Consider the following 17,934-nt stretch of genomic DNA (forward strand, 5'->3'; position numbering starts at 1 on the left):
CCAAGCTGCTGCTATGACCTGGCTCAAAGGCCAAAACAAGAAGGGAGACACAGCAGGTATGTAACAGATTCTGTAATATAAATGTATTCAACGCAAAATAAGGTTAAAATCAAATCTTTTATTATGAATTGTGATTTTGCTTCTTGTGCAATTTTAGAGGGAGTGGATGTTTTTCTCTTTTCATATCCAATGTCTTTGTTTAATTAGCAATACACTTTTAGTAGCTGAGAAGGAAATATAATTCATGTCAGAGAGACTCAGCACGATTCTGCACACCAGGAGAATTGAGTCTTGGTCAATTTACCTCTTTTCAATTTACAAACTTATTTGTATGACTCTCTTGCTATTTTGCTACAGCAGTGCTGGATAAGGCTGAAAATCACATCACGATATATCGTTTCATATCAGTCAATGTCAATAACTGATTACTTTTTTGTTTTAAATATCTAATACACTGCCAAATTAGTGATGCAACCTTTTTTTGTTTTATCCACAGTTTTCACTCCATGCTGTTTTTTAAACAGTAAAGAGGAATGGTGGAAAAATGTGAAATGGCTGCTGCACGTTACTCAACAAGTTGTTGCTAGGTAACCAGTGAGTGAGATGCTAGGTAACCAAAGAGGCAGTGAGTTAGTTGATTCCACCAAACTTGCAGAGCTGAAGCCTTTCCACTGCCTACATCCCCCAGAATGCCATGCGGTTCTGGATTGGAGTTCTGTTAAATGATTGAATATTCTATCAGACGTGTTATCTATTGATGTTGATCATGTGTCTATATATCGTTATTGATTTATTGTTCAATCTCTTTTCATTTATCTTCCATTAACAGGTGCACTTCACACTTGCACATCAGTTTGTTTCTCTTGGCAACTAGCAACTATTTTAGCAAACTATGGTAAATATTGCTGAAATTGCTCAAATCTCAGTTTTAACTTTGTTTAATTTAATATTACCTACTTATTTTTTCATATTATACCGTGTTTCCATTTGTTTTGGTTCTGATCGCTATTTTCGTCCAGTCAGCTTGTTCTACATTCTGGAGATTTGGACCCCTACCAACACAACTCTTTGGGTCCTTTAATAGTTTTCAGTCTGCTTAACACTGACCAGAGTTTATTTCCTAGGATTGTCTGCTTTGTTTGGACAGGTGTGAAAGCTCATCTAAACTCTGGTCCAGCCCAAACAGCCCTCAGCTCAGTTGCAAGTGAAGTGTGATGGGGTTTGCTTGCAGTGGGAAAACAGAGGAAATACTGTAGAAGTGATCGGGACATTTTTAAGTCCTTGCAATGCCTTACTCTGTGTCTGTGTAACCACAACATGTCTGAATTTCTTTTTTTGAACTGTTTTGTTCAGTTTGCTGAATAGCTTGTTCTGCTCATACTGGGCGGCCTCATGGGTTAGGGCTGCAAACGAGCTGCAACTGCAGAAAATTGTCCAGGTGGTTTGGTCTGCTTACAGAAGTGTAGCGTAAACATGAACAAAAACCAAATACATTTTTGATTGTAGATAATATTTAAAGTGGCAGTATTATGTAAAGTTTAGTTTTTGGAGCTTTCCATCATGTTATAATTTTATTCCCTGATCAAAAACATACCTGGAGCGTTGCCTTGATTCTTTGATGCATGTTAGAGAAATTCATTAATCTACCATGGCAACCATTCAAGTGTGTAAAAAGGTTGGTGGAACGAAGACGCTCCTCCTTGGATCTGCAGTTTCCGCCTCTCAGAGTATCCCTCCCCAAAACTCCCTCACTCAGCTCCTTCAAACTAGCCAGCAACAATTTGTAAAGAGTTGGTGGAACTGAGCACCTGCTGGGCTCATTATAGGAGCTGCTTCTCAGTCCAGTGCTGGTAAAAACGTTAAATGTTAATAGAAGAGTCATGTTGTGATGACTTCCTGAAGGCGGAGTTTCAGAAAGACCAGGAGTTTTTAAAGAGACAGTGGCACAATATCAAGAACATTAAATTTCTTTTAAGACATATTTGATATCTGTATAGCATTTTTATAACAACTGAAGATTACATAGTTACTTGATTCAGCTTTAAAATGACACTTTGTGCCTGATAAATACATAATGCTGCTCCTTTAACAAATGTATACATATGTAATATTCAGGACAGGTCATGTGTTTTAACTTTAAAATTATAAATAAGAAGTATCATAAAATTTTTATTATGTATCTAAATCAACTTGTAGGCACATACCAGAAGTTATAACCCTCTCAGATTATTCATTCTTTGAAAATAAATGATGTACTGTGTGAAACTGACATCAAACATTGTCACCTTAAATGTCTTCAAACATATTACATTTCTTTTGTTTGTTTTTTGTTTTCGTTTTTAGCTTACCTACTGAATGTTGGAGTTACAATCAAGGGTAACTCCACTACTAACGTTAATACTAATGGGTACGGTTCTGCTGTCTAAGGACAAAGTAGACTGTGAAGACGAGTCAAACTTTACCGTACAGCAAACATCAGAGGTCAAAAGTGTGCAAATGAAAGATTTGCTCTAAAACCACCTTGCTGACAGTAAATAAAAGGCAGATTTTGTTCGTGCTTCCGAGGTGTTATGGCTGGTTTTCCAAGGAATGAGGGCACGCTTACTGTTCCAGAACTGACTCAGGCTTACATACAACACCCTGTACCACTCTTTGTACACATAAAGAGAAGCCTTAAGTTGATAAAATCCCCTTTTGTTGCAATTACATGAATAAATAGTGAACGTTTTTGCTGCAATTCTAGCTTTAGAAATCTTTTATTTTCCTCCATTATGTTTCACCTAACTGTATGATGCCAAGATAAACAGTAGTGTTTGGGAAAAACCACTGGACAGTCTGACATTACTGACTGATTTTAATTTTGTCAGATGAAAAATAGACATTTTGACCGACCTGCTTCTCCTTTAACCTTATTCTAAAATTAGTTTTAACTCTTGAAAACGCAAAACTTTTTTTTTTATCAATCCGTAATTCCATTTTTTTTAGTGATACTTACGAGTTTGTCACATGTTGGTTTACTTAGTGACATTTTTAAGCATTTTGAACCCTTAAGGACACTATTTTGCTATTTTAAAACATATCTGTGGATATTTTCAGATGTTTCCTGCTATACTTCAGGCAACTTCCTAATAAATTTATGATAATCAAAAATAACTTTTTCAGCATTCTCAGTAAATTCTGCCTGGAGCTGGAGAGGTTACAGCTGCTGCTGTTATGATTCCTACTGGTGAAGAGGAGTGACACGTCTGCCAATAATGAATCTGAGAATGATGTAGGACATGAGAGCTTTAATGAACAGGACTTTGAAAACGACAGCAGGAAGTTGGAGGGTCATTGTGTTCTTGACTTCAGCGTCACTTTTAAGTAGAGTTTCATAGCAACTTCCTGCAAATGTGAGGTAGTAAAGATAAAAGTGGTTTGAGGGCACACTTGTATCTTTATTGTATCTATGCTTTTTTTTTATTTACCATCATTACAGTACATGATAAAATATGCAAATGACAAAGATGGCTACAACACCCACTGCAGGAACAGCTCTGGAAAAAATAAGACACCACTTAAAATGATCAATTTTTCTGACTTTACTTTTTATAGGTATATGTTTGCGTAAAATGGACATTGTTCTTTTATTCTGTGAAATATCGACATGTCTCTGAAATTCCAAGCAAAGGCTTGGTATTATTTGCAGAAAATGAGAAATGATCAAAATAACGAAAAATATGCAGTGCTTTCAGACCTCAAATAATGCAAAGAAAACAAGTTTATATTCAACAATACTAATGTTTTAACACAGGAAGAGTTCAGAAATCAACATTTGGTGGAATAACAGTGAAGTTTTCAATGGGGTTCAGTGCAGTGGTCTCTTAATTTTTTCTAGAGCTGTTTATATTCCAAACTGTAACTCAAAAGTTCTTGTGAGCACTGAAAACACTGCCAGTGTTTTTGTGCAGCCATTTTCATTAACTCCAATATCCATGTATGGCATGTTCTCTTGTCTTACCCATTCTGAAGAGCGGTTAGGAGGACAGGCCTTTGTGCAGTAAGTGAAGGATCACTAAATGTATACAGACACTAATCAAATCCTACAATTATCAGGGACGAATCTAATTTAGAAAAAAATAAAGAAGACATTTTGTAAGGTGAAATTTTCATCTCAGAGAATAAAAATGTTAAAGTAAAAAAAAATAAAAAATCTACGTGGAATGTTTCTGCAAAATAAAGATCACTATGTTTTACTGCTTTTTTACAAATCTTTATCAGTGGTCCCAAAAAATGTGCAGGGCACTTTTCATGCAAATTATGGTCAAAGTGTTGTTTGTTGTTCTTTGTTAGAGAAGCAGCTCTGCTTGCTAATGAGTGTGATGAAAGCCACAGGTTCTTTCCACCAACTATAAATGAAAAAAAAAAATCAACTAAAAAGGAACATGTTGAGTAAAATCCTAACGCAGCCAGGTATGCGAATGGCAGGCGTGTGATTGTAGGAGAAGCTCATCAAGACTCAAAGGATGACAGACTCCGCCATCTGCACACGGATGTCACGCATGACTGGCCGGTAAAAAGTTGTAAATGATGAGAAACTTTTTATTTTTTTATTTTCACAGTTTGGGGAGTAAAGGCGCGGAGAGGCAGCTGTGGGACGAATACAGCGTGGGTGTGGGTTGCAGTGGAGCGAGGCCTTTCATGGAGAGATAAGGTGAGGCGGCGGTGGGCACCGCTGCAACGGCTGTCACGCCGCGCGTATGCTTTGTGTACACACAGGGTGTTAGGAGCTGTCAAACAGGTAAGGCTCAAGCTTGATCTGAGCCATGATTGATCGCACAAGTTCAGGTGGAGTTCACGGGAGGTCTCGGGTATCATTGGTGAAATGAGTGACAGACACAAAATAGGGTGATGGAATATTATCAGGAAGCCATTTGTAATGCGGGGCGAGCCTGGATCTCTGAGGGGTGTTGTCTCTCTGAAATGAAGTCATCCATCACCTCAGCTTCATATTTGATTAGGTCATGAGAGGCTTTTAAAAGAGAAAGCGAGCCTTTGTGGGGCAACAACCACATATGGAGGATGTGGTGTGAAAGAATGCCTTAGAAAAATGTTGTTTTAGGTGTAAAGAGTATGAATAAAACAGTTTTAGAATAAAAGCATGGTGTGGAGTAAACTGAAACAACTTTCACTTTCTTTTTCCGTCACTTTTAGTAAAGGAGTTAACATTTTATAGCTGTGGTAATCCTTTGTTTTATTTTCCTGTATGCATGACTTTTGATTGGCTTTGCTTTTGGAGTTTTGGTAAATTCCTAAAATTTTTATAGATATAAAAGTAAAGACTCTGCTTGACTAGTTGTAGTTTTTGGTATGGGTGACATGACTCAGTGCCCAGGGTGGCATCATGTCAGGGGTGGCACACTTGAAACAACAAAAACGTTATCAATCTTTTTATTCTTGAACACGTTTTTGATGGCCAGTGGTTGCCCCATTAGTCTGTAAGCACTAAAGCGCTAAAGAAAATGGCCTTTTATTGTTATAACAGACTTATTTTTAAAAAAATCTTAAATATTTAGCCTAATCAAAGATAATTGTGAAGTCAATTTCATACGGTGTTTTGTCTTTCACAATAAAATTTTGTTTTATAACCTAATACAAATAAATGGTCCGGAGAAACTTGGACAAAGTTATTTTTAATGATTTGTTAAACTTTTATTTATGAAAATGGGTAATCCTAGTGTTCTACTTTCATTCTTGGAAACCAGACATATTCTCTCCTCTCTTGTTGTAAGTCTTATTGTTTCACCTCAAATAAGTACTTAAATATAAATATAAGTAATAACTTGCGGATTGTTCGCAATGTGCAGATAAGTGTGAAGGTAACAGTCATTGTTGTGTGTAAAGGCTGTTAAAAGGTTAAACATTTTTGTATTAAAAGTCATTTTAAAGTTCAGTTTTTAATCATGTATTTAGATGAAATGTCAATTTTTTTTTATCATATATGCAGTTTTTCCTTCCACTCAACTTTCTATCCATATAGTTGCAACACTGTGTGCTTCCACCTTCCTTAGCAATTACGTTTTATAGATCAGTGTGTTCTTATAAAGTATTTTTTTCCCCAGGTAACTTCAAAGAAATGTTTTGAAATATATAATTGTGTGTGAAATGCATTTGACGGAGTTGCATTTTTGAGTTGTAATGAATATAAATTAGCTTTTCAGTGATATTTTAATTTATTGAAATGCACCTGAATGTTCTTACAACCGGCGTGTGATTCGAGCAACTTCATTCATTTTTCTTTCTTTCTTTTCTTTTTTTTTTGAGATATTTCAAACTTCTTCCAGCGAGCAGAGCGGAAGCTCTGAGGCAGAAATGCCAGAGAAAAGCAGAGAGTGACAGAAAGCAGCCGCGGCACACACAGCCCCGGCTCCCGTGTCTTTTCTCTGGCCTCTGTTCCTTTAATAAACTCATGGTTATCTAGTGTAACAAATGTCTCGCTGCCATCATCAAGTCCAGGCGAGGAGGGAGGAGTTTTTAATGTTCAGTTTGTTCTATGGATCGATGTCTGCTGGCATCGCCTCTCCCCCTCCGCCTGCACCGTGCGTAATCCACCGTACCATTACCAGAACGCCTTTTCTTCATTTTTACGCGCACATTTTTATCCACGGACGCAAGAAAACCACAACAGCCGCTCTGCCCGGACTCTCTGACTGACTGACACACATCGATCAACGTACGAGGCACTGATGGACAAAAGCGGATGGTGAAAAGAGACGACTCGCAGCCCGGAGGAAGAGGAAGAAGAGGAAGGTGAACAGAGAGAGCCCGCGGTTGAAACATCTGCTCCTCGCTTTTGAAAACGATCCCTTCTTTGGATTCTTTTCTTTCTTCCTTTTTCTTTTTTTGTTAAAAAAAACGCACCGAGCAACTCGGGGAGGGAGAAATAGAGACTTAACACACACTCCGCACTCTCTGCTCCGTGTGCGTGCGGTTGAGTGTGTGTGTGCGCGCGTGTGTATGCGTGGACTATCGTACAGACCGCATTCAGATTTCACCTGGACACAGTGAAGTGAGCTGCGACTCCAGAAAGAGAAAGAAAAGCAAAAATGCCACGGAGGAAGCAGCAGGCTCCCAAACGGGCTGCGGGTAAGCGACAAAAAGAAAACCTTAACACGAGTGGGATTTTTTTTCTTTTCTGTGTGGAAACCGGTTTTAAACACAATTCAAACTTTAATCCAGTGGGACCCCCCCCTCCTCCTTCACCCCTCCGCCTCTTTCCTCCTGTGTGTCCCAAGGAGCCCCCAGCTAAGCAGGAATTTTGTAGTTTATTCAGGACAGAGTTATATAACTGTAAATAATCTGAACGCAGACTCCGAACAGCTGTATTTTCTTCAGGGACCTCCGGATGGGACCCATCAGGGTTCACTTTGGGCTCAGGTCCAATGTTACAGCAGCAAGGTGGGGGGTACATGTAGCATGAAATAAATTATCCAAACAGTTATGAGGGGGGAAAATAATATGATGATAAATAAAGTCATGAGCTTGGTAAACAATAAATACAATGCATAACTTGATCTAATTGTTTTCTTAAACCTAAAGCTGCTAAAGTAAATAATACTGATTTATACTTTAGGAATGATATATAAACATATAATGTTTATTCATTGTTATTCTGATTAGGAGGATTAGACTTAAGCAGAAATATAAAAACCTGATACAGAACTAAGTGATAGTTTTTTTGCAGAATGTCAAACAGTTATGTTATTGTCTGTCTTCTTGAGCAGCAGTGGAAATATAATAATATGCTATTGGCCGGGTAATTAGTTGGAATATCTGCTGCTTTAACCAGCAAGCAGTTTTTAGTTTTTACTTTCACAATTGTAAATATTTACAAAATTAGAATATTTGTTTTTTTGTAAGTGAATGAAAAGTGTAGTTCCCTTCTTTTAGCCAGCTGACTGGCAGTGTGCAGCAGCAGGCGGGGGAGGGAAAGGTTAAGGTTTCTCTTTTAACGTGCAAAGTCGGGGAAAAAATCTGGTCACTTTGGTTCTTTCTCTTTCGCAGATCGTAGGAACGTATTCAGAGAAAATTTAAGTGATTTGAAAAGTTGATACCTGAATACCCGGCCCATGTCTAAAAAAAGAGTTAAAGGCATAATTGTTGTTTATTCCTTCCTCTATGATGCTAAAAGCAGCCGCAGGCCGTTTATTCACTCACTGTTTAGAAACTTTTTCTCACAGCTGAATAAAAAACAACAAAATCTCTGAGGGTGTTTCGATTTGACCCGCATGAAGAAGAGAGGGGCTGAAAGATGTGCTGCTGCCGCTGTATCCGTAGCAGATGAACTCTGTATGAACTCTTCATAATCTTATGGACAAATGGAGAACGGGTTGCACTCCCTCACACACACAGACACACTTACACACTTACTTACGTGAGGTTCATCCAGGAGAAAAAGAGTAAAGCACACCTCTACAACACACCGGATTTGTTTTTTGTTTTGTTTGTTTTTTTGTATTTTTGTACAGAAGGCCACATCGTTTGCTTGTGGAACTCATCATCTTCATCTTCTGATGCTTTTTTTATGATCTCATGTTTACAGCAATAGAAAAAAAAAATGTAGAAAAATTCTGACCACAGTCACACAACTCAACGTAACACCGCCTCTTTCATTTCCTGCACTCCATTTTTCCTGAAACTTCCCTTAAAACAAACAGCTTCAGCAGTGATGGAGCTGCTGGATTAAACCCAGATTGATCAAGGGCATTCCGGCGTTCTGAGGATGCAATTACTTGGTTGTGGTGCGTCGAGGAGTTATCAGTCTTTATTACGGCTGCGGATGTAGCAACCAGATGGCGATTGTTCTCTGCCAAATAATAGCATCTCTTTGCAGCCGCTTAAGATACTGAGACCCTTATCTGCCCGACACACTCTCAGTTTACACACACGCTCCCTCACATCGCCATACATTCGCACAGTAAATATTTTTCTACCCCCCCACCTCACACCCCGAGGCTTCGGAAAAGCCGCCTTTTCTGCGAAACAATGCCCCCAGCTTTTATTCGGAGAACTTTTGAGAAGATGCCTAAGTGATCCCTTTACACGCTCTCAGCTGCCTCGCCTGTACTCTGGTAAATGTGTCAGCCCTACAGAGAAATAAGCCTTCCAGAAGAGTTTCTTCATTGTTGAGGTAATTGTCTCCTCTTTGACAGGCACATTCATCAGTGGCTTAATGGTCAATCAAAAGTTGGCAGGCAGAGTGTTTTCATTCTTTCCTATCCACTACATTAGGAATACTTAATCAAAATGTCTCCCGGTAATGGCTGTGAAGAGTTCATGACTGACTGATCCGTTGTCTGTGCCGATAGAAAATTAACAGCTCGGCACCGGAGAGATGTGGGCCCGCAGATAAACAAATTGTGCATTAATATTTCATCTTCAAGACCTGGGATGTGCTATCAAGCGGTGGAATATTCCTGGGCTGTGTTGTCATTTTTCTCGCTTTTTTTTTTTTGCCCCCCCTCCCCTTTTCACTCCCCCCCACTACCACTCACCCCTCTTCCCCCCTCCTTCTCTCCTGTATTCTTGAAGGCTCTTTGCAGCTGTAACTCATTTCACTTGATGACTTTACTGGGGTTACAGAGAGTGACGACAAATTGATTACCTGGCAGAGCAAGAACGGAGCGAGGAGAGGCGCGGGCTGACAGTCATGTTATAATAATATGTTTAATGATGTGTGGAGGGGGAACAAGGAGAGAGCAGTATTGGAATAAGAGCATGGAAGATGCAAAGGAATAGGTTTCATTTTTTTTTCCCTTTTTTTTGTCTTTGGCGGCGCTCTTAAAGATGCAGCATCTCTCTCTTGGTGAAAATTGTTTTGTTTTTTTTTCCTCCAAAACGAACCCCATTCCCAGTTGAGACATTTATCCTCCGGATTCAGCATCCTGTTTGCTTGTCCTTTTTTAGGGATTGTAATATCACGACCCTCCTCCTGCCCCCACCCCTTCCACAAATACCTAGAAATATTTGTGAATGCTTGCACAAGTAAAGGCCGGTTATTCACAGATTTACTTCCTTTGCAAACATGGTCTGTATGGTAATTTAGAATGCCAATTACTCACCGGTGCAGAATAGGCTGCACTAAAGCTTTGCTTTATTACTGGGCAGGCATCACAAAGCCAGAGGCTAACAGGCCGCCGTGTCCAAGATGGAATTTGTGTATCAGGTTTATATACGGTGTAAACACGAAGCCCTATAAGTGCTCGGGATGCATTTTTGAGTGAAGGGGGCCATATGTTATTCTGTGGCCGTGGGAGTACTCCCCTCACAGTTTTTTTTTTTTTTTTACAATAGCTCCGTGCTTCAAGCCGTTAGCCCAATTTGCTGTTAACAAGATAAATTGGAGAACAGACAAAGGCATTAAGTGTTGCAGTGCCAGCGAGTGACTGACAGCAGCTTGTGGGAATTGGCTAGCAGAAACTCCTCCTAAGTGGTTTGTTCAGGAAAAACATCCTACGATCAAGGCAGATGTTGTTTATCCAGTTTAAGTAGGAAAAGGGAAGTAGGCTCGGGATGAGAAAATCTGTGGGGAAACCAGCAGAAAACGTAAGGCCTGGAAATATCAGATTAGGACTCGTTCAGTTGTCTCTCCTTTTCTTTAGATCAGAGGTAGACTAAATTTCAAAGAAGTTTGAGAAAAAAATAAGCAGATAAAAAGTAATCTGCGTGTTTAGAAAAAACTAGAAAATTAGTTTTGTTATTTTATTTTTTGGTTTCTTTCTTCCATGTAAATATTCTCAACAGCTCCTGAGTTTGAAAGGACCTTATGTTGACTCTAAATCCACGTCTGCTGTGTCCGGATTCTGCTGGGCCTGTCGGGTTCTCAGATCGTTTATTTTCTGTTCTCACGGCTCGTATTGAAGTGGGCATGATTTCACAAACAATTTGGGTTGAATTACAGTGGAAAGTGAAATACCTTGGCCACTTTTGAATGAAAATCTTTCAGTAATCTCACAGTTCAACTCTTGTAAGAGACTTTTATGTATATTTTTAAGTATTTGCTCGAATGAGGCCTGGGCCAGCATGGGATCCTCATGCTATGATAAACATGGGTAGCATTCACGCTGCTGCAGCAACAAGCAAACAGTGATTCTTACATTTAAATCTCCAATATTTATTTTTACTTTGATTGTGATACACAGATTTACAAAAAATATAGAACTCTGGTTAAATTCAATAGTTGCTTATTGCACAGTATTTACTTTATTTATTTATTTTAGCAAATTTGTTCTTTATAGAGTAACTCTGGGATTATAATACAGGTTATTAGTCAGTCTATTTGCCTAGATAGCTAGCCTGCAGTCTGCTGCTTAACATTTATGCCAATGGTAGTTTTCCACCTGTAGTTTTATAGCATCAATAACATTATTAGACACTAATAATAATGGTTGTTTTACTTTCCACGTCAGCTAAATTTGAGTTTGTTGTAAACACAGGGAATGTCTGATAGGGTTCTTTCAGTCAGCTGATTGGAAGTGAGCAGCAACAAGCGTGGGAAGGGAAGATGTATTCATCTATTTTCCTCCGTTCACATTTGCACATTGTCTTCCTATATTATTGCCAGTGCCATAAAGGTGATAGAAATTGTGCTTCTTTTTAAAAATAAATAAATACTGTAAATGTGAGAAAACATGCACAGTTAAAAAAAAATAAATACATTTTGCAGCTACTTTTATTCCTTGTCACATTCCAACGTTTGGACACACCTTTTTTTTCTTGTCTTTTTTTGCATTTGTTTTATATTAGGGTTTATCACAATTCCCAGTGGGCAAATTGAAATCACAGAGGACTGCTTGGAAGCAATATTCGGTTGAATATTATATTTCAACCCTCATGCAGTTCTGCTATGCAGATCGATAATATATTTGACCACTTGTATGGACTCCTATTGCCCTTAATGGCCAAACCTACTGTATATTTTACTGTCTGAGGTGGTAAAGCTCACAGAGTGGAGAGGAGGTTTTGAAATGGCACAGATAGAAAAGAGCCAGAGGAATGTAGGTTAACCACAACTGGTGAGATCATTTTAGAAATTGTATTAGATGTTTTCCTGAAAATTAAGAAGTTGTTTTTACTTTTTTATATTTGAGTTGAAATTAAATTTCTGAGTTTAAGGCAGAATTAATTCCTGCTGTTGGTAAAGGGGATTGTTTTGTTCTTATTTATCTGATGTTTCTACTGTAATAATCCTTGCAAATTCTGTCAAAACATAACAAATGACTCATTTATTTCTTTTTGATGTTTGAAAATCCTCTGAATTTAGGAAGGAATCCATAAAAACAAGAAGGCAAGCCTCCCGTTTGGCCTTGAAAATCATGCTACAGTTGAAGCAGTTTTAAGATGCATTTTTTATCAGCTCTGAAAAACCTGTTTAACACCAGATCACATACCTTTGGGTTCGTTAGTTTACTTCTTTCATAGCCTTAAGAGAACTTTAGATAAAGTTACAGGGGCGCGTTATCATTAGCAGTCATTAAAAGTGTGTGTTTTCTCTGAGCTGCAGCTCTCTGAATTCATGTCAACAAGGCGAATGTTTTGTTTTGATCAAATCCAGTCTTGAAATTTTTTAGTAGCTTGTGAGCAAAAGCAAACTTTCACTTTGTTGCAAAGCTTGCAATTCTCCAACTTTCAAGCGCGCCCATAGAGACGCTCCTTAATAACTTTCTCCTCATCAGCTAGTTTTGTGTCTGCAGCAGGGAAAAAAAAAAGTAGCATGGAGTCAGGTGGCGTTAGGATGATCTCGGTGCATTTTATCATACATAGGTGACAGGTTTAGATAGCGAGTGGTTTGTGGAAGCCTTTTGTTTGCGCGCGAGGCCAACGAGGCGGTGCGCTGTCTAGGTGATAAGAAGCGAGACTCCCGTTGCCCTCCAGCGCAGTGATCTTGCTCTCCTGTGTGGAAAAAAAAAAAAAACAGCCTGTTATGATGGGTCTCAAGGCAAGTTTCCTGCGCCATGTTGCACCTCTCTACAGCAACCGCTCATTCACCTCTCCTTCCCTCTGAGACCTGTACTAGTTTCCAGGCAAATGACACAATTTGATATGCCGTCGGAGGTGATTCATGTGGATAATGTTTCCGTGTGATCATTGCTGCAGAAAAGCCACTATTTCTTGTTATGTTTTTCTTTTTCTTTTTTCCTCTCTTTTACTCATTAAGCCTGACAATAACTGGAATATTGGGAGAGTTTATTGCAGGGAGGCTGAAACTCATTATTTCTGCCAGACATTCCAAGTACAAAAGAAATTATGTTATGGTATTTTGTCGAGGTCCCTACAGATATAATGATTTACAGAGGAATATGGGGAGGAGACTTTATAGCTTAGATTGTTCATTTATGTGGATTTAGAGGATAAGAGTGCAAGGCAAGCTTGCAGTTAATACAGTAGCACAGTGGGCCTGCTATTGATTTCCACAGAGCAGGTATGGTTTGTCGTGGTTTATGGTAAAACTCACTGCAGCTCATATGCTTTGTGTTATTCCAATGATATTCATTTCCCACTACAGTTTAGAACTTGGTAATTTATATCCTCTGCAGTTGTGTCAACACGTAATCTGTGTCCATACAAAGTTCAGATGATTTAAGTGAAGACATCCATCTTGCAGTAGTTGACCTACATGCGTAGTCAGGCAGAGGGCATGTATGCAGGCCATATGGTTTGGAGGTTTCTCGAAAACAATCACAGCCGGATCAGGTTAGCCTAACCGGAGATGTCTTTTTGAAAGCAGTCCTTAGGAGCTTTAAAAATCAGGCCTCTCTGATTTCAGACAGGCAGCGAACGGGCTGGCTTTCCTCTTCTGCTTTTACTGAATGCATTTCTCCAAACTGCAATTAAAATAATCAGGACTTCAATCTAAAAAAAAAAAAAAGCATGGACCAGTTACCTGTAGTAAACATGCCAAGCTTTTAAAAATACCCACGGCTTTGAAATTTTCCATCATGCTGTTCCTACAGTTGATTCTACAGAAGGTTCTTTTATGGAGGTGCCAGAGGAAGTTTTCTTCTTGTTTGGAGCAGATTTGCCCTGGACTGAACCTCCCTTACCTGTTTTGGCTAGGCATGTAATAAAAGCACATTTTAACATCATGATTGGCCTCACTGTGTGCAAATTCATCACAGTTCTAAATATTAGCTTTGCTAAAATGTGTTAAATTTATGCAAGGAGTGTTATTAGAGGCTGAAGTTAATGCCCAAAGCAGCTTAGATGTAATCAGTTTTATTTTTATTATTAGTAGAAGTAGCGGTGGAAGTAATAATACCATATAGTATGTTATTTATATTAACAGACAAATTACCTTTATTTAATGATGTCACAGACAATTACAGTCTGCAGCTGAACACACATTGAGACTGTTGAGTTTATATGAGCAAAGAGGAAACTCTAAGCTGTTTCATTAGCTTTTAAATATCTTATACGTGCAGTTCATTTATGCGTAGGGCTTTTCTTGTGGAGGACTGCAGGAAGTTTTGTCTTTGTCTCTTTGATGAATTAATGCGATTAACGAAATAGAGGTAATTCAGCTAAAAAAAAAAGTGTATTATCTTGGAGTATAAGCAGACCCAAGCTGGGAAGAAATCCAACAGGCAAAGCTAGTTTATTTGTACAGGACATTTTAGCAACAGGCAAATCAAGCTGCTTTACATGACGAGGAAACAAGAAACTAAATTTTTCCTCATATGTTGTCATCAGAATAATCAAAAATCATCATAAAATATCGGAATGAAGACTGGCTTCAATCTATGTTCCAGTTATTAAGACAAACACCACCACATACATCCAAACAGAAATAACTCACCTTGTAGCTGTTTTGTGGCAGCGGACTATTCCTGTAGTTTATGTACGTACATAGTGAAGGCAAACTGAATTTTCAGAGTCTTCCTTGGCAGTTATGAAGTCTAAATGCTGCTGTGTTGAACATTTAGCACTCATTGGCAGTTGTATGTCCGTTATCTACTCGGCCCTAGAGATACTGCGTTTGATAGATGATAAAAAAAAAATTGGAGTGTGTAAAACCATTGTTCTTAAATATGCTTTTAATGGCGATTTAATTTTAAAGTGATTATATAAGAGTCGTGAATAGTTTAATACCTGGTTTCAGGAAACTGTTAGTCATTCCTGTACATTTCTGTAGTTAACCAGAAATAATGTTGGTTATTTGGAAAGTTATGGGTGGGAGGTAAAGGAGTGCCTCCCATTAATGTTATGACTAACTTGGCATTTCTATTATGTTACATCAGCAGATAGCTCTGCTAACGACCAGTTAATACAAGTTTTTTTTGACTCTGTGTTATTCTACACAGGCAGCAACAAATTCAAAATATTGTGAAGCTCTGCACAATAAGGCTGTTGATTGAAAAACTTCCAAAATTGGCTTGTTACTCATTTTCCTTGAGTCAAGTTATAGATAACATTTTTATAATGTAATTTAGCAGCAGTAATTAGGAATTGCTGCTATCCTGTGCTAAATAAAATGAAGGAAATCATGTTACATATTCATTTTTATTTTTACCGTTACCCTGAGAATCTCACCCCAGCCTATATTCCTACTGCTAAAGTTAAACTTCACCTGACGCACGGCGATGTTAAACTTCTGCTAATGAACGTGACATTTCTCTTTAATACGCGAGCGCCTAAAGACGGAGAAAACATTAATCTTAAGTTATCCGGCGGTGTACCTGATTTGCTTCTTATCAAATCCTTAATGAGCTTCAATTAAGATTTATTATGCAAATTAACCCTCAGTTGCTGCAGACTGCGGGAGCAGGAGCTATGACAATATTGTGCTAATGGCGTGATCTGTAACAATTACAAAGGTAAACTGCCGTCGCACTGCATGCTCCGCGAGTCTCTGGGAGGTCAGACTGCTAAATATGCAGTCAGGTGTTGTGGAGGTTTAGAAAATTATTTATCAAGTCTCTGCTGAGGTGCGTTGTTGAAATCAGCAGATCTAGTAGTGAGTATTAAATTGCACATACAAAATACACACCAAATCTAGGATGTCTTCCGCTTATTATTAATGAAAAATAGAATAGCTTATTGGACTAGCAGTGACAGCATTTTATCTAATTGTTGTGTTTTAATAAGCAATAAACACCAACTCCCAACCAGTATGGGTTTTCTGATTGCTATGGTTACCACAAATGATGAGGTCACAGCCAGACTCTGAGTTGCTGGACGCTTTGCTCTCCCACTGTATGAAGTTGTGAACCTTGCACCTTTTGTAACTTCATTTAGCACCAGGCTGATGGCTTCCTGACAGCTTTATGGCCGACATGTTTTACGAGTCGTCATGCAGTACAATTACATGGAAGCTAATTTGATGAATCCAGTCAATGTTCCAGCGTTGCTGTTCACCTCGATGGCCTCTGATCGTCTGTCTCTCTCTTCTGGGGTCAAACAGAGGCTTTCACTCTCTGTACAATCCAGCCACTCTCTGGCAGCGAAAAAAAATGTCTCCCACATTATGCCTTTTAATACTGCCAAGCTGCCTTTGGTGAAAACTAAGTCCTATGATAGAGATCATCAGCCAGTTACAGCAGAACAATGGCACCAAATCAGCAGGTCTCATGTCTCAACGAGTTTTAGCTGTACAAGTAAAGCTGAAAAAAAAAAAAAAAAAAACTCTGTACAACTTTCTTCTTCTTCTTATAGCTCTGGGAAAAATGTAAGAGACCACTTAAAATGATCAGTTTCTCTGATTTTATTTTTTATAGGTATATGTTTGAGTAAAATGAACATTGTTCTTTTATTCTAACTATTGATAACATGTCTCTGAAATTCCAAGCAAAATTTAGCACTTATTTGGAGAAAATGAGAAATGATTAAAATAGTAAAAACAAACAAATAATCAGATTTACTGAGATTAAACATCCCAATAATATATCCTGACTTTATATCATCCTGATATATATTGTGTGATTATATTTGAATTAAGCAAAACAAGTGTGGACGAGAGTTTAATGTCTGATCTAAATTTATTGTAAATATTTATCAGATATTTCCATTTAGACATTGATTGATATATTTTGGGCTCTGATAAGTTATTTTATCTTGTATAAGCGTGTCCACTGCTTCGAATTGAAACGTTGCAGGCACTCATGTCAAGGTAGCGTTAATAACTCAGAAGATGTCATGTGGCTTTTGGATATCAAATAATCACCACATATTTTCTGCTGGTCTTCTCCTCTAATTTAAAGTGAACAAACAGACTTTAAATTAGTTTGCCAGCTGCCTTTGACCAAATGTCTTAGCTTCCAAAAGTTTGTTTAATAGTGAAGTAAAGACTCCTATGTGCCATAAAACCAGCACAATAAGTTGTGTGTTGCTGCTCTTCTCTCTATGGAAGCTCTGCTTTGAGGGGTAAAACTTCAGCTTTCTAATTAGCAGAGCTTTCAAATACTGACTGCCTCATTTGATAATTTTTGTTAGCAGCAAACAAGCTTTAATGTCAAACTGAATGTTAAGTGACAAGAATTAGTTTTTCCCCATAGCAGGGGGTCCAGTGGATCATGCACTCTATTAAACACATTATTATTCTGCCCCATGCATCTCTGAGGTGCACTTTGAATTCAAAATAAAGAAAGTTGCCACTAAAAGGTACTTTTTTTCCAATAAAGTAATCTCTGAATGCAAACATGTAGCACATTAAGGGGTTACCTCTTATGTGTTTGCATAATAGATCAATTTTACATTTATTATTATTATTATTATTATTATTATTATTATTATTATTATTATGCAAAGCATTTGTCAAATAATTTATACCATGATGTACCCAGGTGTAATGTGGGTGCAAAAATCTCAGCTTTAAACGGGACAAAAGCCAGAATAATGTTAAAACATATTAAATGGAGATTCTGCACACCTCTTCTCAGATTTTTTTTTTTCTTTGTTCCA

At 38.1% G+C, this 17,934-nt stretch overlaps 1 protein-coding gene across 2 annotated transcripts in view; it reads left to right on the forward strand.

Annotated features, from left to right (window-relative positions):
• The window catches only part of tshz2 (teashirt zinc finger homeobox 2), a 76,272-nt gene that overhangs the window by 14,798 nt on the left and 43,540 nt on the right, over window positions 1-17,934 (forward strand). Inside the window, exon 3 of one of the 2 annotated variants that reach the window (XR_015763784.1) lies at window positions 4,602-4,693. Coding sequence is in view for 1 of the 2 variants with exons in the window: in XM_014979739.2 (XP_014835225.1) it covers window positions 7,086-7,125 (40 nt within the window). In the remaining variant the exon portion in view is untranslated. Of the gene's footprint in view, window positions 1-4,601; window positions 4,694-5,866; window positions 7,126-17,934 lie in introns of those variants that run through there. The other variant, XM_014979739.2, reaches the window with a different exon arrangement.

Source organism: Poecilia mexicana, unplaced genomic scaffold (genome assembly GCF_051168715.1).
Source record: "Poecilia mexicana isolate PSO_F unplaced genomic scaffold, ASM5116871v1 scaffold_7, whole genome shotgun sequence".
Taxonomy (NCBI): Eukaryota; Metazoa; Chordata; class Actinopteri; order Cyprinodontiformes; family Poeciliidae; genus Poecilia; species Poecilia mexicana.